The sequence below is a fragment of the Cajanus cajan genome, chromosome 2 (assembly GCF_000230855.2).
Source record: "Cajanus cajan strain Asha chromosome 2, NIPB_CcT2T_4, whole genome shotgun sequence".
In the NCBI taxonomy this organism is placed as follows: Eukaryota; Viridiplantae; Streptophyta; class Magnoliopsida; order Fabales; family Fabaceae; genus Cajanus; species Cajanus cajan.
The window spans coordinates 9,218,649-9,246,386 of NC_138518.1; the positions used below are offsets into that span (position 1 = coordinate 9,218,649).

Here is a 27,738-nt window from a genome sequence, read left to right on the forward strand (position 1 = left end):
AAATGGTTATTGCGTGAGTAGTTAATAGAAATATGTAATTAGAACATGAAATTGATGTTGGATTTGAATAATTGATGATATAATAGAGTAATATTAAGCTTTAATCGTGATTTTTACCGATTGGATTGACAGAGAGAGTTTGGATATGAGTTGTGTCAGATTCTAAAAATTCTAGTATGAACATACCTTGGTATTTATCTGATATCCCGATTAATAAAATTGAATTTTAATTATTGAATTAGAAAGTAGACATTTAGAGTTAGTTTACACTCAAAAATCACATAAAAATGTTAAACAAGTTATGTGAGTTAAAAGATAAATCTCTTATTTTATGTGTGAAATGAAATATATGTATGTTATAAGCCTTTCAAATAGACTTAAATGAAATAATTAGGTTTTATAACATTTATAAAATTTGTAGCTTTAGATGTTAGATTTCAAATGTCATTGGAATTACTTAAAAAAGAGGTTTAGAACTCAAATTATGATCAAATTAGTAAATAAAAATCAAATTGTTAAGTTTAGGTTAAAACATTAGAATTTTGTATTTTTTAAATGACATAATTAGCTCTTAAAATTAACATAAAAATTAGAGATAATGATATTATCTTTCTAATAAAATTAAGATCAACTTGATATTCAATATATATCATATGATGTATTCAATATATATCAGGTGGGCAATGTTGGAACTTTTGGAGGAAAAGATGTTCTTTTTTCCCTTTATATTATTATCTATACTAATCTATAAAAGGAATATCTTTTTGACTAACCACTTTAATCTTTACTTTTTTTAATCATTATATCCTTTTATTTTAAAAAATTAAAAAAATATTTTTTAATTAAATTTAAGAATTTAAAATTAATAAATTAATTATAATACCAATTAATTTAATATATTTTTATTATTTTATTTTTATTTTTATTTTATTTTTAATAAAGGCATGATGAACTGTCACCTACTAGTTAATAGATAATAGTAGTTGAGGAATTTTTATTCACCCAGCTTAGTCACCAGTTCTCTCGTTACTTCTCGTTAGCGCTGCCGCCATTTTCATGTCTCCGCCGCTATTGCGCTCCATTCTCCGGTCTCAATTTCAGGTATACTCCTTTTCTCTCTTATTCTACTCTACATTATATTTCCCTTGCTTCAATTCATTCACCTTCTAACGTGCTCCTTACGTCATAAATGTTGTTTCCAAATACCAAAGAAAAAACACACATTTAATCCTCTTTTATTTTTATTCATCTTTCTCTTTCACAGGCTTCTTCGCCGTTTTCTCTCTGAAGAAAATGGCGACACAGTACGGCATCAAATTCGCCGTTCACCTCATCAGCAACCACTTCGGCAATGTCGTCTCTGTATTTAACTCGTTTTTCTCTCTTCACGGATTTTAATTCAATTCAGTTCATTAACATTCAATTTTTTCATGTGTGTGTAGAAAGTATGCGAAAACCTATTTAACCATGGACCCCTCACGTTGGATCAGTTGATTCACAATTACTAAGGAGTAAGTCAAGAACTCTTTACTCGTTTTGGTTTAACACAACTGTGCCCAACCATTTGTTCCTGATGGTATTACTAGTACTATTATGGCCTAAACCTGTATTTAGTCCCTTATGAAAATTTGTTTTTGTTTCTCAAATTTAAAATTGATTTTTTTAGTCCATGCTGGTAGTGTATTTGTCAAATAAATCTCATATACTATTGAATTTGTTGCACAATATTAACTTACCAATATCTGTATTAGTGAAAACATTGTTAAACTCAATTGACACTCTATAACCATCTCAATCTGTCATGTTGGTAATGTTTCTAGTTGTCCTAAAACATGATTTTTTGATATTACAGAGACTACAAGGATCAATTTTAAATTTAAAAGACTAAAAATGTATTTAAGCCTAATAATATTTTCTCTAATTTCCTTTTTTGTATTTTTTTTATAATTATCTATTTGTAATGAGCATCATTTTTTATAGATTAATGTAATATTTGTGATGAAATGCAGCTTCATTAGTTGATAAAATAACTTGATGTTCTGAATGATTGTAAATGTAGATGATGATGTAAACAATTTGAAAGTTAGAACGCAGTACGTGGCATTGTTTGATAACATAATCCACCGATTGAGATTTCCCAAATTCTTGGAGACTGTGTCGCAAAGGCTTGAGGAAGAAGTCAGCTTGATCTGATCCTTATGTTTCTCATTTCAAGCTTTTTGATTTATGTATGGCTTAAAATGCTAAGAGCGTTTTCCACTTGGTTTTGCAGTGTGTAGAGCTTCTTGATGGATTACTTCGTGATGGCAGGCTTACCCTGAAACAAATGGTTGACAAAGCAAGTCAAGGAAAAGGTTGGTTAGTTATGATGCGTGATACATATTAAATATTGTTTTTCCGGTACAAATTAGTTTAATGTTGAAAAATGGTTTGTTTTACACAAATTGACAAATATTATTTTTAAGACTTGTGCAACATACCAACTAAATCATACGTGATTTAATCATAATTTATTTGTTGTTTAATCATATTTTTGGTGTGGGTTAAGGTACATGTATTAGTTGTGGTTTGCTTTGGGTTGGGTTATAGGAATGGTACAACATACACAACTTAGCTACATTTGTGGTACTTAAGGAAAGGAGTTAGTTAGTTTTAATTGGAGGTAATGATATGATACAGTCAAAGAATTGTCGAGTCTTTCTAATTTATGTTAAAGGGAAACATATTACTAGACCTATACTTCAACAGTACACTCAATTTAATCTAACATATAATTGGCTATAATTAACATGTTGAAAGTACTGTATTTAAACGCATGGTTGAGCTCATCTATATGCCAAAAATCATGAATCGTTTCAAATTAGTCTATCTCAACTCATGTACTTTTTCTTTCAGAAAATGTTATGGATTCTAAAGTTATACGAGAGTTACGCTGTAAACTTTTGACAGCTCGATTTGTTGAATGCTGCCCTATCCCTGGGCCGGTTGTTTCTACTTTATTTAAAGAAATTACAATTAGGAAGCGGGGTGCCAAGTCTGCCAAGGTAATTAATTGTTCACTCAGGTTAATTTCTTTAGGTAGTTGGATAACTTGGATTATCTTTCATTAATGTTTTGGGTTAAGATGCATTTGGTGTCTATTCTGGTGTAAAGCACAAGATAATTTCTAATGGGGTTTCACTAACAGCTATTTTGAGTGACTGTGAAGCTTTGTTCCTTTGGTTATCTCTTCTTTTTTTAATTTTTAGGATTCCTTATCCTCCTTCACTTCATAATTTTCACTTCATCTTATTATATTTATCCATCATATTACTATTATTGCTACTACTACTATTATTATTATTTATTTATTTATTTATATTGAGATTAACTTAGCCTTCTACTTATTCTTTTTTTGACTTATGAGCAAGGCATTGCCCCTACTATTTACTAATCATCCAGTTTGAGATCAATTTGATGGCAACATCAAATAGAAAGGAAGTTAGGTTAAGATAATGTCAGCAGTGAGATTACTTTACTGGTTAATTATTGAATTCTGAATTTGTAAATACCCTTTAATTATTGCTTTTGATTACAGTCAAAAAAGTGCTAGAAAGTGGACAATTGATGATCATTCAATGTTATCATTGTTATTAAAGTTGAAGTGTTCACTTCTATAACCTGGATATGGATTTTCTCAACACACTTTCTTTTGATAATAGTTTCCTTATAGATATTTGTATCTCCAAAGATATTAGAACAATGTGTTCTAGAAGCGGCAGTGCCTAGGGATGCAATCAGATTTTCACTCACTGCAGATATGGGATTGAATGTTGATGAAGAAAAAAATTCAGATGATGCCCAAATGAATAGTGTTGAAGAAAATGTTGGTAAGACTCATGTGATCAGATCAATTTAGTAGTTTTCAGTTAACAAAATCTTTCATGCAAGTATAAGTTTTTGAAGTTGGATACAAAATTTGGTGCAGTAGAAGAGGAACAAATTCTTTGGCGTGCAAATTTTGAGGAGTTTATACGTCATCTTAGGCATAAGGTTGATTTTATATTAAATTTCTTACCTAAATATTATGCTATTATTACTCAGTCTACTTTGTTTTTCCTTTGAATTTTTACATTTCTTAGTACATATTCATTTTGATTTAACTAACTGAGAAAGGGAATTGAACTTTAGAGTCGTAAAAGCTTACTACATGGCCAATGATAGTTGGAATTGATTAAAATCACACAGATTACTTATTGATTGAAAATGTACGTTATCACTAATTAGATGTGCACAGAGATGAAATATTCCAATAAATAATAATGTGTAATTCAGTATAAATTAAAATTATGACCCCTATTCTCTTGGTGAACATTTAAATAAATATATTATAATTATGTTGACAGTGTTAGGCTTAGCTTCTTGAGCACAGTTTGTGACTTACTTTTCCTTGTTGATGCTACTATATTTTATTTTGCTTGTGTGACAAATGTGGCAACAGGGATTGTACTACTGTCTTTGTGCTCTTTGGTTTTCTTTTAAATCATATTAGTAAAAGATGGTAAAATTTTCATGGTTGTCCCATTTATAAGCTATTGTGTTTAATTGATTCAGATGATTTTTTGGTCTTTTGTTGGGATGTTATTATTTGAAGCTTACACTTAAATATTCTATTCATATTCTAGGTATTGATTGAGAATGTTAGAACTCAGCATGATGATGGAACTGTTGTTGTCTTACGTGCAGTATTGGAGGCAACAAAAACTGTAGAGAAAAAAGTGAAAATGCAGAATTCAGGTGAACCACATTCCTTGCTTTATGAACTTGGAAACTCTTATTAAGATGATATACGTATGGGTTAGATATATACACCCACTATCTTAACAAAAAAGGAAAGAAACTAGAGTTCGATGTCAGAGTTTTGGGATTTCCAAGTAAAAGATCCTGGTCAAATAGCTTGCTTCTTGGGATACAATTCGTTAAAATATTTCATAAAATAACTAAAGCAGTTTTTCCATGTTCCCCACCTCTAGATGGTGAATAGGCATTCTTCGATACAATATTCTAAAATGCTGGAATGCTCACTCCTTTTGGTAAGTACATGATATCTGTAAGTTGACTTGTTTAGACACACAACATATAAATTAATCTACTCCAATTTTTCTTTGATGAAATGTCTGTCAACCTTAATGTGCTTTGTTCTATTATCTTTTATTGCAAGACTTCTTGTGGTAAAGTGTCATTGGTCCAATCCACACTTGATCCTCAAATCTTTGAGAATGATTTTTAACCAAACTTGTCCACATTCACCTTGAGCTAATGCTATAAATTTTCCATATGCACTAGATTGTGCTGCCACATTTTATTTTATAGTCCCCCAAGTCCTGAGATTTTCCTAAGAGAAGTGCAATGCCTAGTGGTTAATCTTTTACTATCTCCATTCCTTTTTAATATTCAATTAAGATTGCTATACGCAAACCAAGAAATGTAAGAAGACAATTTTACTTAAGAACCAATAATTAAAGAGGAACATAGGGAAGTATCAATTGGTGACCTAGCAATAGCATAGTCTCCTTTGTCCAATTTCTCATTCTTTGAATAAGCTTCTTTTCTTCTTGATAAACCTTTGTAAAAATCCAAAACTAGTCAAGTCTTTTATTTTGACTGCATTACTTAATAGATACCGACATATTTCTGGGTCATATGATGTATACAACTCCTTCCCTTGATATGTGTAATATATGATGCTTTTTTAGAATCAGTTCCTTACCCGTTATTACATTGTTTTGTTGTGGTTTTTTATGGTATGTATGGATTATAAGTGAAATAATGAGAAGAAAAATAAGAAAGATAGAAGTAAAAGAAATAGATACAAAAGATGTTATTTTGGATATATAATAAGATAAAAAGTGAAGAAATTTCTTCCCACATGTAAGGATGACTGAAAATATACTAAATAAAAATAAATAAATTTAGCTAAAAAATTTAAAGTTTTTACTATATTATTTTTTCTTAACTTAAAATTATTTATTCTTTTTATGTTATAATTTGTTTACTTTTCTAGAAAGAGAAACAAAATTATCAAATGCAACAGGTCCCCCTACTTTATGGCGGGGAAATTCTTTAATATGAGACTCTTTAGAAAATTCCTATTTCTCCTCTAAAATTTGCAATGAAAATTTGGTATTTTCAATTTATCTCATTCCTCCTCATTTCCTTCCTCTTTATTTACATTCAAACAACCATACGACTAGAGAATTCCTTATTCAGCATTTTTGGTGAAAGTTGGGTGTGTCCTATTAATAATCAATCCACTCCTAGTTGAAGGCTCCAGTACGGAAAATAGATAGGAATAGGATGGTTTTTTATGTCATGAAAAAGGGTAGAGGGAGACCATGAAAGACCTTGGAGTAAAGATATATTGGATTGTGCAGCCAGCTTTTTCCATTGATTCTCTATCTGGTTCTCTGATTTGTACTTTCCCTAAGAAGGATGCCTTATCCTCCTTTCTCTTTTGCAATTTTTCTATTGTAATTCATGGGGTTATTGGGTTTGTATTTGTATGAGGAATATATTTTATTCAAGAGGAACATTATTATCTTGTTGTGGGTTTGGTATTCACACATATCTCTCCACATTAATAAGACATTGTCCACTTTGAACTTGCATCAACATGGTTTTACTTTTAATCATCATTCAAAAGGTCTCTTACCAATAGAATAATATAGTATGAGTGTGTTGTATAAACTCTTATGTTTCTTCTTATTCTATTGATGTAAGACTTTGATTATATCTCAACAATAATGAATTTTGTATTTCATCATAAAAGAATTGAAAGACCTCCACCACGACACAACTATTATCTCATCATTCTCTCTTGACTTGTACTATATTATCCTATGTTTCAGTTCCCTTGTCACTAGATACAATTACCACGGAGGTGATGAAGATTGATATAGGTCGAACATTTACCATAGATCGTATTAGAGCCTCTCTTAGCCAATTGGGTTGTTTGGGTTCTTCGGTTATTGATGATTCATATAGTATTGGTAAAATTCATATCTATTCTTATGATTTAAAAATTCACCATTTTTATTTTTTTATTTGTAAATGTTGTACTACTCCTCCATAGTTCTGGTTTATGATTCCTATAATGATTTGTAATTTAGAACTCTTTGTTATTCCAGATTTGAAGAAAATTATTGAACAGGCTCGAAATGAAGAGGTTATATGATAGATACATCATATATATATATGAGTCAAGTCATGTACTAACAGTGTAAAATAGTTTTACATTGTCATTCAATTATAATTCTCTATAAATGTAACTTTGTTGACTTTTACAATAATTACTTTAAAAGTCGTACAATTTTGATTTCTTATTGGTTGACTGTGTAAAATTTTTTACACTTACGATGCATGGCCATTAAACCACACACAAACATATACACACACATATTCATATTTTACTAGTGTAGAATTTTCTGGTTTGGTGTTGTCTTGTATGTTGCAGGTTGAGTCAATTATGTTGAAAAGGTATGGAAAGGATGCCTACAGAATGTTCAGGCTACTGTCAAAGGATAGTATATGAAAAAATCTTATCCATTTTGAAAAAAAAAATTCAAACCATTTCACTTTAATTTACAAAATTGATTTGGTTATCTGATCCATTTTTATAAAGTAGATCAATTTTTTTTATTTAATTCGATTAAAAAAAATGATGCATTCGAGTTTAAAGTGGATAATCACATTGCAACAAATTGATCCAATTTAAAAAAAATTGATCAATATTTTTAAAAAGCAATTCAGTTAGCTAATCCATTTTATAAAATGGATTGATTCAATGTAGTTTAAATTTTTCAAAAATTCAATCCATGAACACCCTTTCCAAATAGTAATTGGACTTTATGTTGAAGGAACCATGGTCGAATCTTACTTCACAACAAAGTGTTTGTTATTAACTTTTATTATTTATAAAAAAAAAAATTTGCATATATATATATATATATAATATTTGTGTACTTTAAATATTGTAACTACAAGAAATACTAGTAACACACTCCTCTTAATATATATTTTTATTTATTAAAATTTATTAAAAACTATAAAATCAAAAAAATTAATCATTAAATAGGATACAGAATCTATCAAATTTTATTATTTTCAATAAAATTCAACCAATCAATCAAGGATATATCGTTAATATTTATCTTGTTACTATTTAGCTATGGTGATAAGTGCGTTGTACATAAAATTGGGGGAGCAAGGTTCAAGTACTCCATGTAACAAAATGGCAGGTTTTAATTCTTCATTATTTAAAAAAAAAAAAAAAAAAAGTTCGTGACTCGGATCAGTACCCATTTTTCGTGAAAATTAGACTTGTGTAATTCAATTATCTTCTCTTTGTTTAAATTTTAAGTGATGGATCAAATATTCAATTAATATTTGATTAGTTCATGAGTGTAGTTGTATAACTTTCTTTGTAAAAATGCATAATGGCTCCTATTTCAAGTGTTGCGTTTGTGGGCTAAGGCTCCTAGGTAAGATTGAACCAAAGTAGATCATAAGCCAATTTTTGGCCCAACCCCCATCAGTCAAATTAAACAGTCCAGACAAGTTCTGTCTGGGTTTGGATTTGGAACAATTGGCCACTTATGGTTATCTTGATGATATATACATTTTTTTTATAAGCACGTTTCTTTTTAACAAAAAAAATTAAAATATCTTTAATAATTTTTTATTAACTAATTTTTCAATTCTATACTTTTAAAATTTAATTTAACGCTTTTTTTTTCATACATCTTGTCTCTCTTTTTTAGTTTTTAAATGCACTCCCTTACTTTTCTCTTTCCCCACTTCCTACTTAAGCATATAGTTTTAATTCTTTTAGTTTTCACATTATTCTCTTCCCCCTCCCCTCTTTCAATTTCCACATCCATCAAGTCGTAGAACTAGTGCACAACTATGTTGTACGCATATGTGACTTCCTTGACGATTTTGAAGTTGTTGAGTCAGATACCCATCTTTTCTTCGAATACTTCCTATCTTTTCACACTTTCAAAAACCTCAAGATTACATTTATTGTTCCGAAAAATAGTTTTTGGAACATTAATTTTAGTATTCCAGAATGTTTTTTTGGAAAAGTTAAATTAGTGATGTGGAAAGTATTTTTCAAAATTGTGTTTTTTACATAATTTTAAAAAGTATTTCCATAATTATGTAGTACAACACATTTCGAATTGAAACACTTATTTTACTATTCCATAAAAGTATTTTTTGGAATAGTAAGTTTACTATTCTAAAAAGAAATTTTTAAAATTATGTAAAATGACTCACATTTTCGAAAAGTACTTTTTAAAACAATAATTTTACTATTCTGAAAGATGCTTTTCAGAATAATAAAATTAGTGCTTTTTGGAATAAAAAATTTATTATTTTAGAAAGTACTTTTTGAAAGTTTGTTGTATTTTACACAATTTCAAAAAAATCCTTTTGGAATAATAAATTTAATGCTCTGAAAAGTATTTTTTAAAAGTATGTAAAAAATAAAATTTGAAAAATACTTCTGGAACACTTATTTCACTTTTTCGAAAAGTACTTTATAGAACTAAAATTAATACTTGAGAAAAGTATTTTTTGAAATAATAAATTTAATGTTTAATTTTCAAAAGTGTGAAAAGAGAGGAAATACTCAAAGAAAAAAAGCATATCTAACTTATTACTTTTGACATTGTCAAGAAAGTTACACGTTCCTACAATATTGTTGTGCACTAGTTTTAAGTCTCAAGTGTGTGTGAAAACTAAAAGAAGTGGGGAAGAAGGTAACAACGTGAAAACTAAAAGGGAAAAAGGGAAAAAAGTAATGTGAAAATAAAAAATATTAAAACTACCCATTAAAACAAGTGAAGAGTAGAAAAAATGCAAGATGATGCATGTATAAATGGATATGTGAAGTGAATGAGATGTGTGAAAAAAAGGAGAAAGTGTTATATTAAATATTAGAGATAAAAAATAAAAAATAAAAATAGATAATGCAAAAGATTGAATATATCTTAAGAATTTATTTATAAAAAGAAGAAAAAAAAAAAGAAGAAAAAGAGTGTACTAAAGAGAGAGAGAGACATCACATGTTCCTGATTCAATGCTATTTTTATTTTCCTGTAGCTTTACGTTCATGAAAAGAAAAAAAAAATTCTGGATTAAGTTTTGAATCACTCTATTGGGAACATCTTTGAGTATTTCATTTTCTGTGTGCTCCTTTGTATTTTTATGTTGGTTGATCATGTTGGAATTAGTAGATCTATGAAGAGGGAATCATATGTTGAAATTCTTTTAAAGCAGAAAGTGCTTCGAAAATTGTGCTATAGAATAATGGTTCTATAAAGAGCATCCTGCTCCAATTATTGTGTGTAAGAAATGTCTTCTTATATATATATATATATATATATATATATATATATATATATATATATAAATATATTTTAAGTTTGTAAATTTATTTAATTTTTAAATTTAAATTATTATTTTAGTGTGTATAATTTAAAAAATATTATTTTAATTTTTATATTCAAATTTTATTAAAAAAATCTATTAAAGATTGTCACATAAATTTTATTTATTATAATGTTTTTATCAAATGAAAGCATCACACTAAATTTAATTGATAATAAATAATTGTCTCAATTTATTATTTTTAAATATATTATTGAAGATTTAGAAGATTAAAATAATTTTTTTTAAAATATTATAAGATTAAAAATAATATTTTAAAATTAAAAAAAAATTTACTTTAAATTTTAAAAAATAAAAAATATTTAAACTTAAAATTTCTATTTGCAAATTGTCAAACGATGAAAAGATAGGATAGATGTTTCGTTAATTTTAGAATAGGTTTGATTTGTATTAAGCACCGTTGCAAAATTATGCATTTTATGAAATTGAAATGAGGACAAAAAAAGCTCCACTCCTCCCTCCACTACTTCGTATGAAATTTAATGTAACGGACAAAAGAGGCACCAATTATCAAATCACCGACCAATCAGTTAGAGAAATCTTTGATATCATGTCAAAAAATTCTATTCTGTTCTAAAGTTATATCGTCATATGGATAATAAATAAAACAAAATATTATGCATAAGAAATATTAAATAATTTTACATTCTCATCGATCATAAATTATTCTATAAAAATTATCTTAATATATCTATACTAATATATAAAAGGGATATTCATTTTGGTAATTACTTTGGTTTTCACTTTTTTTTGGACCATTATACCCTTTTATTTTAAAATTTTAGAAAAATTATTTTTTAATCAAATTTAAGAATTTAAAACTAATTGATTATTTTCACAATAAATACTTTTAGTTTTCATTTTTACATGAATCATTTTAATCTTTATTTATTTTTTAATAACTACTTTTATATGAGTAATTTCTCATTTTTTTTTAATTTTTTTTTAATATAATGCAGTCACGAAATGCGTTTTTCCTGATAGTATTAATAAATTTGAGACACTTCATATTTTTAAATTTTATTTAATAAAAATATTTAAGAATTATTAATATTTGTTACATCAAGTAATATTATATTTAATTATCAAATTTTAAGGTTTTGAGTTTGAATTTTTTTTTTAAGAATCATTAATTTTTTATATTATTTTTATTATTTAAAAATATAAGAATAAAATTGTCTAAAAAATATATACACTAAATCAAACTATCCTAGATATAATATTAATAGGTCGAGATATGTTGTATTTTTATACTTTACTTAATAAAAGTGTTTAAAAACTACCAATATTGCGTAGTCAGTATTGTATTTGGTTTTCAAACTTAAAGGTATTGAGTATGAATCTTATTTTTGTAAGAATGATTATTTTAAATATTTAAAAAATTTAAGGGTAAAATTATCTAAAAATAAGTATGCAAAATGAGACAATCTCCTTTATTATATGATGTGTGTGTGTGTTTTTTAAGGGTAAAATTATCTAAAAATAAGTATGCAAAATGAGACAATCTCCTTTATTATATGATGTGTGTGTGTGTGTGTAATTTCTTCTTAAAATATGATTTTATAACATTGAGTTAGGTTTTAATCTTACTTTCTAATTTCTTCTTAAAATATGATTTTATAACATTGAGTTAGGTTTTAATCTTACTTTCTAAAATAGTACAGTACAGGGCCAAATATTCAATAAGACAATTAAGACTAATGCCTAGAGCTCCCAAATTTATAAGGCCTCCAAATTTTTTAATAGTAGTATTATTCATATAAATTAATTTTTAAAAAATTAATAATATTTTAGATAAGACCCAATATTTTATAAGACACATATCTTATATTTTTTATATATCTTATTTTCTTATTATTAAAATTACTTAAAAGACCACAACCCATTTATTAGTTTTTGTAAATGAAAAGTTACTCAACACTCAATAGTCACTACTATTTACATTTTTCTTTTACAGATGACAGATTTTTAACCTCTTTGTTTCCTCTCTAGTCTATCTCCTTCTCATTGTTTCTCCATTCTCATTCTCAATTCCTTCTTTGCGTCTAATTTGAGCGCTTGATTGGGAGCAATACAGTCCTACTTTACCTTTTTTTTTTGGGTTGATTCCTACTCTGTAAGATCCTTAAAACTCCTAAGTTAGTGTAATTTTGGGTGTTGGTTCAATAACATCAACGCATTTTCTTAGTTATCACCATTAACAATCCATTGTAGTACACTTTTTGCATGATATTGCATTGTGAATTTGTCATGGGTCATCCCGGGGATCAGTACCACATATTCTTCTTTATTGAAATTGAAGTTTGTCATTGTGACAAGATTTATTCTTTCCATGATTTCCTGCGTGTCTTTGAAAAGTCGGGATCAATCCCTTCTAAAACATTGTAAATTAATTATTAATGCATGAGAAAAAAATAATTTAGTACAGTACTTTTATTTAACAATTACAATTTTTAGATCTCATTTTTTTATTGTTTATCATTGTAGGTGCACGCAAAGTGATTATCACTACGATTTAGGTTTTGGATACTCATAACTGCAACAGTGCATAGCCATACCTTAAAGACATTTTCATTCACATATATAATTTTTCACTTTCCAGGTTTTATTGTTTCATTATTATCTTCTTTTAATTTTAAAAATTATTTTTCTTGTTATTTTTATTTTAGCCAATTAGTAAAATATGTCAAATAGAAAGTATGTATTTGGGTTTGAAAAGTTGAAAAAAAAAGAGAAGAATTGAAAAATTAATTAAAAAATTATAGGGAAAATGGTTTTGCATCTGCATTAGAATCCACCAAAGAAATGACTATTAAAATGGATATAGAGCCTAAGTTCAATGAAAAACATAAGATTCATATATAGGAAAAAATATTTTGATGACATTGATAGTCATGAGATAACTCATTCTATTGAAGATTCTTTTCGCATTAATTATTTTTTGTATATATTAGATCAATCTATTTCTTATATTGAGAGTCGATTTAAACAATTTTTAGAATATGAAAACATGTTTAATTTTTTATTTGATACAAATAAATTTAAAACTTTAGGGGAAGATGAATTGAAAAAATATTGTATCAATCTTGAAAAGATTGTGAGTTTGAGGACCATTTTGATATTGATGGTCTTGATTTATTTTCAAAATTAAAGTTATTGAAAGAAATTATAACAAAATAAAATTAACACACCATTAAAAATATTGAACTATATAAAAAAAGCATGTTCTTTTCCAAATAAAATACATTGCTTATAGAACATTATTAACATTACTTGTAACTATTGCGACTGCTGAAAGAAGTTTTTTAAAATTAAAAATGGTTAAATCATATTTAAGATCAACTATATTACATGATTGACTGAATGTGTTAGCTATATTATCTATTGAGAATGAGATATTAGAATTATTTGATTATAAAACTTTAATAAATAATTTTGCAGCTCAAAAAGCCAGAAAAATAACAAAAATTATTAGGCTATATTAACATAAACTCATGTCTTAATTTTTGCTTAAGGCCCCAAAATTCCTAGATAACGCCCTAAAATAGTATTAAAGTTTATATTAGCAAATATTGTTAAACTTATTAAGTTACTCACTATTAAACCGTTATTAGATCATTCACAGATGTTAAGTCCTCAACATGAAAGAAATATGTTAGAAACCTCACATTGATTAGTGATATAGGCATAAATCACTAGCACAAAAAGGGTAATTTACGTTAGTTATTTTAATCTTTTTACGTCAGAAAAAGCTCTGACGTAAATGCAGGAGATGCAAATTTACGTTGGTTGTAATAGCCGACGTAAATTTACGTCGGACATTCACAAGAGCCGACGTAAAAAAGTTGGAAACAAAATGAAAAAGCATAACGCGTGCAAGCAGAACGGGAAGTTCTGCAAGGAAGACGGGACGTTCTACAAGCAGATCCACCCAAACGCAAAGCATTTTCTACCTGATATTAACTAATATATTAACAAACGATGATCCACCCAAACGCGAAGAAGGGGATAATATTAACTAATATATTAATAGATCAATACATACATTAATTTTCAACATATTAGCTAATATATTAAGAAAGAATTTTCCAAACTAACCTCAAACGCGAGTCCAATGCAATCGGTCAAAAACTCAAGAACCACCCAAATGCGCAAACATACACTCAGATGCAATACACTCAAACGAAATCTTAACTCAGAAAACTCAAATGACAGATACACTCAAAGCTTTCTTGTTTAAATATTGACACACGCGTGAATACAATTTGAAATTTGTAGATATTTTACGTCGGACCTCGCAAGGGACGACGTAAAAAGTTGGACTTAATTACAAAAATGTCACCGCATTTTTTTAACATCAAATTTTTCTTTGTTCGACGAGAATACAGTGACGTAAATTACCCTTTTTCTACTAGTGAATATAAGTAATGAACAATTATTACCTTATATATTAGTGTTGTAAAGTTGAGTGTTTCCTTTCAATCGAATTTCTTAAAATAAATTATATAATACAATTTTTTAATTAATTAATGGTATTATACTTACGATTTATAGTCATTAAAACTCTAATTAATATATATATATATATATATATATATATATATATATATATATATATATATATATAAAATTGATAAGAGTAGTAAATCCAAAATCCTCGTCACAGTTTTACTATAATCGATAACATGACCTACTCTCGAAATTTGTTCACTTTACCCTTTTACTAAAGCCAAACTCATTTTTATTAGATTCGTTTAATGTATATTTGCACGATGAAGGGAACCCAGCACAGATTGTTGAAGCCCCACCTATAAAAGTTGGATTATATAATTGTTGTCACCATCTTTTTGGGTTCCTTTTTATCATGTTGGGTTTAATCTGGTCAAAGATCAAGCGGAGTGGTGACCCAAAAGAAAGTAAGAGAATTGTTTTGTTGAAGATTGTATCCACCTACCTAGCATGTAATAATTTAATCTTTCTGGAATGCTTTTGAAGGAGGCACGCAGGAACCTGCAGTGCTTAATTAATGACATGCACTAGAACACAACTACTTTATAGTGGTCCAAATTCTCAAACATTATGTTACAAGCTTTGACCTTGTTGCTCGGTTGCAAACACTGTCTTACGATAGATGAAGCAAAATGCTAACACAACACATCGAAAGCGAAATAACATAAGCAGAAGGAACAACAACTGTGACCATCCTTCTTGCAAATACAGTTGTTTGGTTGTGACCTATCAGCCTCGGTTATTTATCATCAGAGACTCATATTTTCACTATTAACTGCATACACTTCAACTACCATAGAACTATATATTAAGCGTAGATAAGAAGAAACAAAAGTTAAAGCAAAGAAGGGGCTTCATTCTCCAAGATTTGAATAAAAATATGTTGCACCAAAAGACAAAGGAAGAGAGGGAGATCAATTTATTTATGGTGTTAAAATATGATACAAACTTCTAGAATGATCTAGATTCTTATAGAAAAATACATAGGTATGCTAGTATTACTAGATACAAATTCTAGAATCATGTAGATAATTATATATATAGATAGAAAACTCTAGAAATAGATATCTCTAGAGTTTTCTACATAAAACATGAATGATGTGTTAAGGCCTATAAATAGGCCATGTACTCAACATTTGTACCAAGCAACTAGTAAGTCATTTTCACTACTCAAATCTATTCCAACCATTCCTCTAAACTAGTTTTCCTCTCAACTAAGCCTATTATTATAAATTTGTCTCCCCATTATTTCTACCAATCAAATAAGCTTTTACTATTTCATAATTCATAAACTAACAGTGGTATCAGAGCTACGTTCGGTCATCTACTGGGCGTAGAAATATTACCCCACTACTTCAAAAAAAATTTCCCAATATTCTACCCACTTTCAAAAAACAAATTCTAATCCATGGCTAACACCATTCAACCATCATCTATCCCTATTCTCATTTTTAATAGTGAAAATTATGATTTTTGGAGTACAAAAATGAAGACATATTTCACCTTCCAAGATTTATGGGATACGATAGAAGAAGGATTTTCTACTCTAGAAGACACCTCAGCCCTTACTGCGGCTCAAAAAAGGAGTTAAAAGAGAACAAACAAAAGAATTCAAAGGCGTTATTCATTTTGCAACAAGTTGTGACTGACACAATTTTTCTGAGAATAATGGGTGCAACAACAGCCAAAGAAGGATGGACCACTCTGCATGAGGAGTTCGAAGGAAGTGAAAAGGTACGTGCCGTAAAATTACAAACTCTACGGCGTAACTTTGAATTGTTAAATATGAAGGAATCTGAGACCGTAAAGGTCTACTATTCTAAGATAAAAGAAATAGTTAACCAAATGAGAGAGTACGGGGAAAATATTCTTGACAAGAAAATTGTGGAGAAAATTCTAATTAGTGTTCCCCGTAAATATGATCCAATCGTGACATCAATTGAGCAAACAAAAGATCTATCTACCTTATCAGTAACAGAGTTGATGGGGTCACTTGAAGCTTATGAGCAAAGGTTGAATAGGCATGATGAAGACTCAACTGAAAATGCCTTTCAATCAAAGCTCAAATTACGGTCTCAAAATAAAGATAAAAGGAATAATGGAGAAACTTCTAGAGATAAAGAGAATTCTAGAAATTTCTCTAGAAATTATCAAAATGAATATCCTCCATGCGGCATTTGCAAAAGGACAAATCATGCCGAGAAAGACTGTCGATATCGTGAAAAGCCACAATGCTGCCACTGCAAAAAATTTGGACATGTGGAGAAGTATTGTCGCAATAAAAATAAGCATCAAGCAAACTTTGCTGAAGAGAAAAATGGTGAGCAACATCTTTTCTATGCTACCCAAGATTCCAATAGTGAAACAAGTGGAAAATCGTACTTGGAAAGCAGTTGCAGCAATCATATGGCCAAAGATGCAAGCATCTTCAAGGATATTGACGAATCTGTCAAAGTGAAAGTCCGAATGGGGAACGACACTATCGTTGAATCAAAAGGCAAAGGCACAGTTATGGTGGAGACGAAGAAAGGTACGAGACTTATTACTGATGTTCTACTAGTTCCCAATCTTAAAGAAAATCTCTTGAGCATTGGCTAAATGATGGAGAAAGGTTATACACTCCATTTCGAAGGAGACACATGTAAAATATATGACAATAAAAAACTAGAGATCGGCCGAGTAAAAATGGAGAAGAGGAATAGAAGTTTCCCTATAAGTCTGAGACAAGGCCCTAACATTGCCATGAAAGCAGAAGTAGACGACTCATGGCTTTGGCATCGAAGATTTGGTCACTTTAATACGCATGCCTTAAAGTTATTATATCAAAAAAATATGATGAGAGATCTCCCATGCCTAAAGGAGAATAGTGAAGCTTGTGAAGGATGTCTCCTTGGCAAGCAACACCGACTGTCGTTTTCAACAGGCAAAGCATCGAGAGCAAAGGAGTTATTAGAGTTTATCCATACAGATATATGTGGACCAATGCGGACGTCGTCACTCCATAACAATAGGTATTTCATTCTCTTCATAGATGATTTTTCTAGAATGACTTGGGTCTACTTCATAAAAGCAAAATCAGAAGTCTTTGGTATTTTCAAGAAGTTTAAGACCCTTGTCGAAAAGCAAAGTGGCAAACAAATAAAAGTACTTAGAAGTGATCGTGGCAAAGAATACACTTCCCATGAGTTTGATAAATTCTGCGAAGATGAAGGCATTGAGCGACAACTTATAGTTGCATATTCTCCATAACAAAATGGAGTATTTGAAAGGAAAAATCGCACAGTAATGGAAATGGCCAGATCGATGCTCAAGGAGAAAGGATTACCAAACACTTTTTGGGCTGAAGCAGTTTATACTGCTGTCTACATACTTAATAGATGCCCAACTAAGGCAATCAAAGATAAGACTCCGATTGAAGCCTGGAGTGGGAAAAAACCATCAGCAAAGCACCTAAGGGTATTTGGATCTATTTGCTACATACACATTCCAGAAGAGAAAAGGCACAAGCTAGAAGACAAGACAGTACGAGGCATCTTCCTTGAATATAGCACACAGTCAAAAGGCTACCGCGTCTACAACTTGCAAACCAAGAAGCTGGTTATTAGTCAAGATGTTGAAGTTGATGAAAATGCGACTTGGAATTGAATGATGAGAAAGTAGAGAAAAACATTCCTATCTCAATTCAGCAACTAGAAGAAGTAACTACAGAAGTCCCAGGTGAGCCTCATTCTCCTCCACAACAACAGACTCCATCACCAAAGTCTACTCCAAGACGAGTTAGATCCTTGGAGGATATATATGAAACCTTCAACTTGGCCATACTTGAACCTGAAAGCTTTGAAGCAGCATCAAAGCAACAAGTATGGGTCAAGGTTATGGAAGAAGAGATAAAAATGATTGAGAAAAATAATACATGGGATCTAGTAGACTATCCAAAAGACAAAGATATCATCGGGGTAAAATGGGTTTATAAGACAAAGCTCAATCCGGACGGCACCATACAAAAGCACAAGGCAAGGTTGGTAGCTAAGGGCTATTCACAACAACCTAGAGTCGACTACAACGAGACATTTGCCCCAGTAGCACGCCTAGATACAATTAGATGTCGAGTCCGTTTTTCTCAATGGAGTACTACAAGAAGAGATCTATGTAAGGCAACCACAAGGTTTCATAAGCAAGGGCAATGAAGACAAAGTACTAAGGCTCAGAAAAGCTTTATATGGTTTGAAGCAAGCTCCTCGAGCATGGTATAGCAGAATAGATCAATACTTCACCGATCATGGATTCAGGAGGAGTAAGAGTGAGCCAACACTATACATCAAGACCCAAGGTCAGTATGACACTCTCATTGTCTCCTTATATGTAGATGATCTTATCTACACAGGGAACAATATAAAAATGATGACAGAATTCAAAGAAGACATGATGAAGACATTTGAAATGACGGACCTTGGCTTGATGAACTACTTCCTTGGTATTGAGGTAAGTCAAAAGAAGAAAGGGATATTCATTTGTCAAAAGAAATACACTGAAGCTCTCTTGAAGAAGTTTAAGATGAGTGGTTGCAAGATTGTCACTACTCTGCTTGTGACAAAGGAGAAGCTACAGAAAAATGATGGAGCACCAGATGCTGATGCATCTCGCTACAGAAGTTTGACTGGAAGCTTACTATATTTAACAGCAACACGACCAAGCATAATGTATGTTGTAAGCCTTTTATCAAGGTTTATGCAAAAACCAAGTCAAAATCACTTTGGAGCAGCTAAAAGAATTCTAAGATACCTACTAGGCACGAAGGAGTTTGGTATTTGGTACAAAACAATGACCAACTCAAGCTTACTCGGATACACCGACAGTGATTGGGCAAGATCGGTAGATGACATGAAGAGCACTTCTGGTTATGCCTTCTCACTTGGATCAGGAATATTTTCTTGGGCATCAAAAAAGCTAGCAACAGTTGCACAATCAACTGTAGAGGCAGAATATGTTGCAGCGGCTGAAGCTACAAGTCAAGCAATTTGGCTACGAAGAATACTTGCAGAAATGGGAGAACAACAAGATGGGCCTACTACAATCTACTGCAACAATAAATCAACAATCGCAATGACAAAAAATCCAGTACATCACAGCAGGACAAAACACATTGCAATTAAATATCACTTCATCAAAGAAGCAGAAACAACTAGAGAAATCAAGATGGAGTATTGTAAGACCAAAGACCAAGTTGCTAACATATTCACAAAGGCACTGCCGAGAGCAAGATTCGAACAGTTGGCACTATGATAGGAGTTAGAGAAATTTGTATCAAGGAGGAGTGTTAAAATATGATACAAACTTCTAGAATAATCTAGATTCTTATAGAAAAATACATAGCTATGCTAGTAATTACTAGATACAAATTCTAGAATCATGTAGATAATTATATATATAGATAGAAAACTCTAAAGTTGTACGAGAGTTACTATGTAAACTTTAGCCAGCTCGATTTGTTGAACGTTGCCCTATCCCTGAGCCGGTTGTTTCTACTTTATTTAAAGAAACTACAATTAGGAAGCGGGGGTGCCAAGTCTGCCAAGGTAATTAATTGTTCACTTAGGTCAATTTCTTTAGGTAATTGGATAACTTGGATTATCTTTCATTAATTTTTTGGGTTAACATGCATTTGGTGTCTATTTTGGTGTAAAGCACAAGATAATTTCTAATGGGGTTTCACTAACAGCTATATTGAGTGACTGTGAAGCATTGTTCCTTTGGTTATCTCTTCTTTTTTTAATTTTTAGGATTCCTTATCCTCCTTCACTTCATAATTTTCACTTCATCTTATTATATTTATCCATCATATTACTATTATTGCTACTACTACTATTATTATTATTTATTTATTTATATTGAGATTAACTTGGCCTTCTGCTTATTCTTTTTTTGACTTATGAGCAAGGCATTGCCCCTGCTATTTACTAATCATCCAAGTTTGAGATCAATTTGATGGTAACATCAAATAGAAAGGAAGTTAGGTTAAGATAATGTCAGCAGTGAGATTACTTTACTGGTTAATTATTGAATTCTGAATTTGTAAATACCCTTCAATTATTGCTTCTGATTACAGTCAAAAAAGTGCTAGAAAGTGGACAATTGATGATCATTCAATGTTATCATTGTTATTAAAGTTGAAGTGTTCACTTCTATAACCTGGATATGGATTTTCTCAACACACTTTCTTTTGATAATATGTACCTTATAGATATTTGTAGCTCCAAAGACATTAGAACAATGTGTTCTAGAAGCGGCAGTGCCTAGGGATGCAATCAGATTTTCACTCACTGCAGATATGGGATTGAATGTTGATGAAGAAAAAAATTCAGATGATGCCCAAATGAATAGTGTTGAAGAAAATGTTGGTAAGACTCATGTGATCAGATCAATTTAGTAGCTTTCAGTTAACAAAATCTTTCATGCAAGTATAAGTTTTTGAAGTTGGATACAAAATTTGGTGCAGCATAAGAGGAACAAATTCTTTGGCGTGCAAATTTTGAGGAGTTTATACGTCATCTTAGGCATAAGGTTGATTTTATATTAAATTTCTTACCTGAATATTATGCTATTATTACTCAGTCTACTTTCTTTTTCCTTTGAATTTTTACATTTCTTAGTACATATTCTTTTTTATTTAACTAACTGAGAAAGGGAATTGAACTTTAGAGTCGTAAAAGCTTACTACATGGCCAATGATAGTTGGAATTGATTGAAATCACACAGATTACTTATTGATTGAAAATGTACGTTATCACTGATTAGATGTGCACAGAGATGAAATATTCCAATAAATAATAATGTGTAATTCAGTATAAATTAAAATTATGACCCCTATTCTCTTGGTGAACATTTAAATAAATATATTATAATTATGTTGATAGTGTTAGGCTTAGCTTCTTGAGCAAGTTCATAATAAATGAGTTCATACTTGAGAGATTACATCACTGGATCATAATGTAGTGCTTCCTGTAAAGCATTTTGTCACTTACTTTTCCTTGTTGATGCTACTATATTTTATTTTGCTTGTGTGACAAATGTGGCAACAGGGATTGTACTACTGTCTTTGTGCTCTTTGGTTTTCTTTTAAATCATATTAGTAAAAGATGGTAAAATTTCATGGTTGTCCCATTTCTAAGCTATTGTGTTTAATTGATTCAGATGATTTTTTTGTCTTTTGTTGGGATGTTATTATTTGAAGCTTACACTTAAATATTCTATTCATATTCTAGGTATTGATTGAGAATGTTAGAACTTAGCATGATGATGGAACTGTTGTTGTCTTACGTGCAGTATTGGAGGTAATAAAAACTATAGAGAAAAAAGTGAAAATGCAGAATTCAGGTGAACCACATTCCTTGCTTTATGAATTTGGAAACTCTTATTAAGATGATATACGTATGGGTTAGATATATACACCCACTATCTTAACAAAAAAGGAAAGAAACTAGAGTTCGATGTCAGATTTTTGGGATTTCCAAGTAAAAGATCCTAGTCAGATAGCTTGCTTCTTGGGATACAATTCGTTAAAATATTTCATAAAATAACTAAAGCAATTTTTCCACGTTCCCCACCTCTAGATGGTGAATAGGCATTCTCCGATACAATATTCAAAAATGTTGGAATGCTCACTCCTTTTGGTAAGTACATGATATCTGTAAGTTGACTTGTTTAGACACACAACATATAAATTAATCTACTCCAATTTTTCTTTGATGAAGTGTCTGTCAACCTTAATGTGCTTTGTTCTATTATCTTTTATTGCAAGACTTCTTGTGGTAAAGTCTCATTGGTCCAATCCACACTTGATCCTCAAATCTTTGAGAATGATTTTTAACCAAACTTGTCCACATTCACCTTGAGCTAATGTTATAAATTCTACATATGCACTAGATTGTGCTGCCACATTTTATTTTATAGTCCCCCAAGTCCTGAGATTTTCCTAAGAGAAGTGCAATGTCTAGTGGTTAATCTTCTACTATCTCCATTCCTTTTTAATATTCAATTAAGATTGCTATACGCAAACCAAGAAATGTAAGAAGATAATTTTACTTAAGAACCAATAATTAAATAGGAACATAGGGAAGTATCAATTGGTGACCTAGCAATAACATAGTCTCCTTTGTCCAATTTCTCATTCTTTGAATAAGCTTCTTTTCTTCTTGATAAACCTTTGTAGAAATCCAAAACAAGTCAAGTCTTTTATTTTGACTGCATTACTTAATAGATACCGACATATTTCTGGTTCATATGATGTATACAGCTCCTTCCCTTGATATGTGTAATATATGATGCTTTGTTAGAATCAGTTCCTTACCCGTTATTGCCCTATTTTGTTGTGGTTTTTTATGGTCTGTATGGATTATAAGTGAAATAATGAGAAGAGAAATAAGAAAGATAGAAGTAAAAGAAATAGATAGAGAAGATGTTATTTTGGATATATAATAAGAGAAAAAGTGAAGAAATTTCTTCCCACTTGTAAGGATGACTGAAAATATACTAAATAAAAATAAATAAATTTAGCTAAAAAATTTAAAGTTTTTACTATATTATTTTTTCTTAACTTAAAATTATTTATTCTTTTTATGTTATAATTTGTTTACTTTTCTAGAAAGAGAAACAAAATTATCAAATGCAACAGGTCCCCCTACTTTATGGCGGGGAAATTGTTTAATATGAGACTCATTAGAAAATTCCTATTTCTCCTCTAAAATTTGCAATGAAAATTTGGTATTTTCAATTTATCTCATTCCTCCTCATTTCCTTCCTCTTTATTTACATTCAAACAACCATAGGACTAGAGAATTCCTTATTCAGCATTTTTGGTGAAAGTTGGGTGTGTCCTATTAATAATCAATCCACTCCTTATTGAAGGCTCCAGTACGGAAAATAGATAGGAATAGGATGGTTTTTATGTCATGAAAAAGGGTAGAGGGAGACCATGAAATACCTTGGAGTAAAGATATATTGGATTGTGCAGCCTGCTTGTTCCATTGATTCTCTATCTGGTTCTCTGATTTGTTTTTCCCTAAGAAGGATGCCTTATCCTCCTTTCTCTTTTGCAATTTTTCTGTTGTAATTCATGGGGTTATTGGATTTGTATTTGTATGAGGAATATATTTTATTCAACAGGAAAATTATTATCTTGTTGTCGGTTTGGTATTCACACATATCTCTCCACATTAATAAGACATTGTCCACTTTGAACTTACATCAGCATGGTTTTACTTTTAATCATCATTCAAAAGGTCTCTTACCAATAGAATAATATAGTATGAGTGTGTTGTATAAACTCTTATTTTTCTTCTTATTCTATTGATGTAAGACTTTGATTATATATCTCAACAATAATGAATTTTGTATTTCATCATAAAAGAATTGAAAGACCTCCACCACGACACAACTGGTATCTCATCATTCTCTCTTGACTTGTACTACATTATCCTATGTTTCAGTTCCCTTGTCACTGGATACAATTACCACGGAGGTGATCAAGACTGATATAGGTCGAACATTTACCATAGATCGTATTAGAGCTTCTCTTAGCCAGTTGGGTTGTTCGGGTTCTTCGATTATTGATGATTCATATAGTATTGGTAAAATTCATATCTATTCTTATGATTTAAAAATTCACCATTTTTATTTTTTTATTTGTAAATGTTGTACTACTCCTCCATAGTTCTAGTTTATGATTCCTATAATGGTTTGTAATTTAGAACTCTTTTTTATTCCAAATTTGAAGAAAATTATTGAACAGGCTCGAAATGAAGAGGTTATATGATAGATACATCATATATATATGAGTCAAGTTATGCACTAACAGTGTAAAATAGTTTTACATTGTCATCCAATTATAATTCTCTATAAATGTAACTTTGTTGACTTTTACAATAATTACTTTAAAAGTCATACAATTTTGATTTCTTATTGGTTGACTGTGTAAAAAATTTTACACTTATGGTGCATGGTCATTAAACCACACACAAACATATACACACACATATTCATATTTTACTAGTGTAGAATTTTCTGGTTTGGTGTTGACTTGTATGTTGCAGGTTGAGTCAATTATGTTGAAAAGGTATGGAAAGGATGCCTACAGAATGTTCAGGCTACTGTCAAAGGATAGTAGTTTTCTCAACACAGATAAGGTGATATATTCTGGTCAATGAAGTTGTCAAAAATTAGTTTTGCTAATGATTCCATTCTATCTATCAATCTTGGTTCATTGATGTTGGCAATTTGAGATTCTAGTTTAATTAACTTCCGATGCTTTGGGGTTATTGTTCACTGCACTAACCCCATGTTGGCAGTTTGAGATTCTAGTCTAATAAACTATTAGTGACATTTTACTGTACCTTTCATAAAAGTGAAAGTTTAAGCAGTGAAAAATTGACTGGTGTATTTTTTAGTTTTGAAAATTTAAGAAATGAATGTATAACTTTGTTGGAGATCACACGTCGACTAGGGATAAAACCATAATAATTTGTATAAGTGGAGTGTAATCTTTCTCTTACAAGCTAGTTTTGTAAGGTTGAGTTATATTCCAAACTACTTTCTTAAGATGGTATTAGAACATATCAGAGTTTATATTCTAGTGATTATTGATTATTGTTGGATCTATTGTGTCATCCATTATTGGGCGGCTATTGGACCATATACGATTGTCCAGTCTAAGAAACTTAACGTTTGAGATGTCTAGTCCTTTTTGTGAGGGGTATGTGTTGGATATTCCACATCTTATATAAATAAGATTATAATAGTATATATATATATATATATATATATATATATATATATATATATATATATATGTGAGATGTAATCTTCACCTTATAAGTTGATTTTTTAAGGTACAACAATTTTTTAAAAATTGTTTGCAACTTGAGTATGACTAATAAGATATGGTGTATTAGAAAACAAAGAAACATGCGACAAAGAGAAACTGAAGTATGAATTATTATTAAGAGATTGGCAGTTCTCCATGATGCTTCACATGTTCCAAAATCTAATAAAGGAGATTGCTAAACTGATATTTCATGATTACACATTCCTCTATTTTTCTAAAACTAAGAATAAAGGAAGTCAATGGACTCAAATTCTATATGAACGTTATGACCTTTAAGTGCTTCTCTTTTACTTGTAGGTAGCAGCATGTACTCTCGTTGAGCCAAAGAAAGCTTCAAAGTTTCTACACCAGTTATGGAATGATAACTACTTGCATAAGGAGGTTGAGCAATCTTATCAATATTTACAGACACTTTAGGAATCAGTTGATATTTGTGTCTTGATATTTAATATTTCCACAACTTAATTGTTCGTGCAGACAGTGACAGGTGTTATGGTTGGCAACCCATCAAATATTTTTTTGTGGAAAGTTAATCAGCCTCTGCTTTGCATAAATGTACTGGACGAGATGTACCATGCTGCCTTAAATTTGAGCATAAGAATGGCTTATGAACAGGAAAATAATGAAGAGGTTTGTAATATAAGTTTATAAATTGACCTCCGTCAAATTAAAATAGGTTTGCAAGATTAGCTTATAATATCATATGCTTGTTGTGCAATCCTCAATGTGGCAAGGATGTGGTTATGGTTCCCCTTCCTCTAATGGGGTTTTATATGTATATTGATTTGTCATCATCATTGTATGTTTGTTGGTCTTTAATGTCTTGCAAAGAGACATGCTAGCAAAATACTCTGTTACACACTCTTTCAAACACACATTGCTTGATTAAAATCTATTGGAAAACATAAAATTTAATGGGTCTCATACTGTATTTAATGATTCTCTCTCTTGATTACATTATATTGATTACATTATATTGATTACATTTGCTGCCTTGAGTTTCATTATCTGTGGACTGTTGCATACTAAAATGTTATTGCTAATTGTTTAAGCTTTTAAATGTTCCTAAAGACAAGCTAAAGGAGCCAGGACCACTGCAGAAGAAATACAAACGGCTGCAAAATGTCTGGTTGCTCCTAGGAGCATCATTGATGAAACTCGATGATGCTCTCATGCTTTTCCATGACTTCTGAAAACGAACTTTGCGACTTTAATTTAGATTACATTTTTATTATTAGACGAGGAATTAGTATTTTATCATATGCTTGTTCAGAATTGAAAAATAGTTATGTTCTAATTTCAAATATTATTTTATTTAAAGGTGGCAAAATGGGTTCAATCAATGTTCTAGTTTTTTTTGTTTTTTTTTCAATTTTAAGTTAGTATCCTTCGAACTAAAAACATAAATACGATTTTAATCACTTAATTTAAGTCATTTTCTTTTAGTCTCAAATTTGAAGTATTTTTTTATGGCTTAAATATGTTTAAACTACCTCGAATTAGGTTGGTTTTCAGATTACTACTTCAAAAAAAATTTGTTTAAATTACCTGACTAATATTTTTTTTTCAAATTAGCACCTGACGTTAGTTTCTTCTGTTAAATGATGACGTGGAAAATGGACTGTCACGTCATTGCCCAACGTTGTATGCCATGTCAGCACACAATGGCCACTAATGCATACATAGCATTGAATTGGTTTATGAAGTGGTTTGATGATTTAATGATCAAATTGGAGGGTACCTTATTAAACTAGTAAATTTGGTTTGTACTAAAAAATTAAAAAAATAATAATTTAGCTAACATAATTTTCAATAAAAAAATGGAAATAAAATTGTATGCGTAGAATACATTAGTAACA

At 30.1% G+C, this 27,738-nt stretch overlaps 3 protein-coding genes and 1 long non-coding RNA gene across 4 annotated transcripts; all 4 read left to right on the forward strand.

Annotated features, from left to right (window-relative positions):
* Nucleotides 1-2,326: 2,326 nt before the first annotated feature.
* On the forward strand, nt 2,327-4,820 carry LOC145954679 (uncharacterized). Its single transcript, XM_083069364.1, has 5 exons — nt 2,327-2,354; nt 2,896-3,044; nt 3,713-3,869; nt 3,968-4,032; nt 4,665-4,820. The coding sequence occupies exons 1-5, from the start codon at nt 2,327-2,329 to the stop codon at nt 4,818-4,820; spliced, it is 555 nt and encodes a 184-aa protein (XP_082925490.1).
* Nucleotides 4,821-7,004: 2,184 nt separating this feature from the next.
* LOC145955240 (uncharacterized) lies at nt 7,005-7,563 on the forward strand. The gene is made up of 3 exons (XR_014431881.1): nt 7,005-7,028; nt 7,167-7,204; nt 7,493-7,563. It is a non-coding gene; the product is annotated as an uncharacterized LOC145955240 (long non-coding RNA).
* Nucleotides 7,564-16,668: 9,105 nt separating this feature from the next.
* Nucleotides 16,669-17,598, forward strand: LOC145954680 (uncharacterized). The gene has a single exon (XM_083069365.1). It carries the CDS (start codon nt 16,669-16,671, stop codon nt 17,596-17,598), a length of 930 nt encoding a protein of 309 aa, XP_082925491.1.
* A 4,832-nt stretch (nt 17,599-22,430) lies between these two features.
* On the forward strand, nt 22,431-27,243 carry LOC145954681 (uncharacterized). Its single transcript, XM_083069366.1, has 7 exons — nt 22,431-22,434; nt 24,486-24,626; nt 24,747-24,802; nt 25,089-25,181; nt 26,177-26,260; nt 26,357-26,509; nt 26,932-27,243. The coding sequence occupies exons 1-7, from the start codon at nt 22,431-22,433 to the stop codon at nt 27,070-27,072; spliced, it is 672 nt and encodes a 223-aa protein (XP_082925492.1). The 3' UTR covers nt 27,073-27,243.
* The last annotated feature ends 495 nt before the right edge of the window (nt 27,244-27,738 follow it).

Coding starts and splice junctions, on each gene's coding strand:
- LOC145954681 (XM_083069366.1), top strand. Junction 24,627..24,746: donor TGATGATTCATATAGTATTG/GTAAAATTCATA, acceptor TTTGTAATTTAG/AACTCTTTTTTATTCCAAAT. Junction 25,182..26,176: donor GTTTTCTCAACACAGATAAG/GTGATATATTCT, acceptor TTTTACTTGTAG/GTAGCAGCATGTACTCTCGT.
- LOC145954680 (XM_083069365.1), top strand. CDS start 16,669: ATGGGTGCAACAACAGCCAAAGAAGGATGGACCACTCTGCATGAGGAG.
- LOC145954679 (XM_083069364.1), top strand. CDS start 2,327: ATGGTTGACAAAGCAAGTCAAGGAAAAG. Junction 3,045..3,712: donor GGGGTGCCAAGTCTGCCAAG/GTAATTAATTGT, acceptor GTTTCCTTATAG/ATATTTGTATCTCCAAAGAT. Junction 3,870..3,967: donor TAGTGTTGAAGAAAATGTTG/GTAAGACTCATG, acceptor AATTTGGTGCAG/TAGAAGAGGAACAAATTCTT.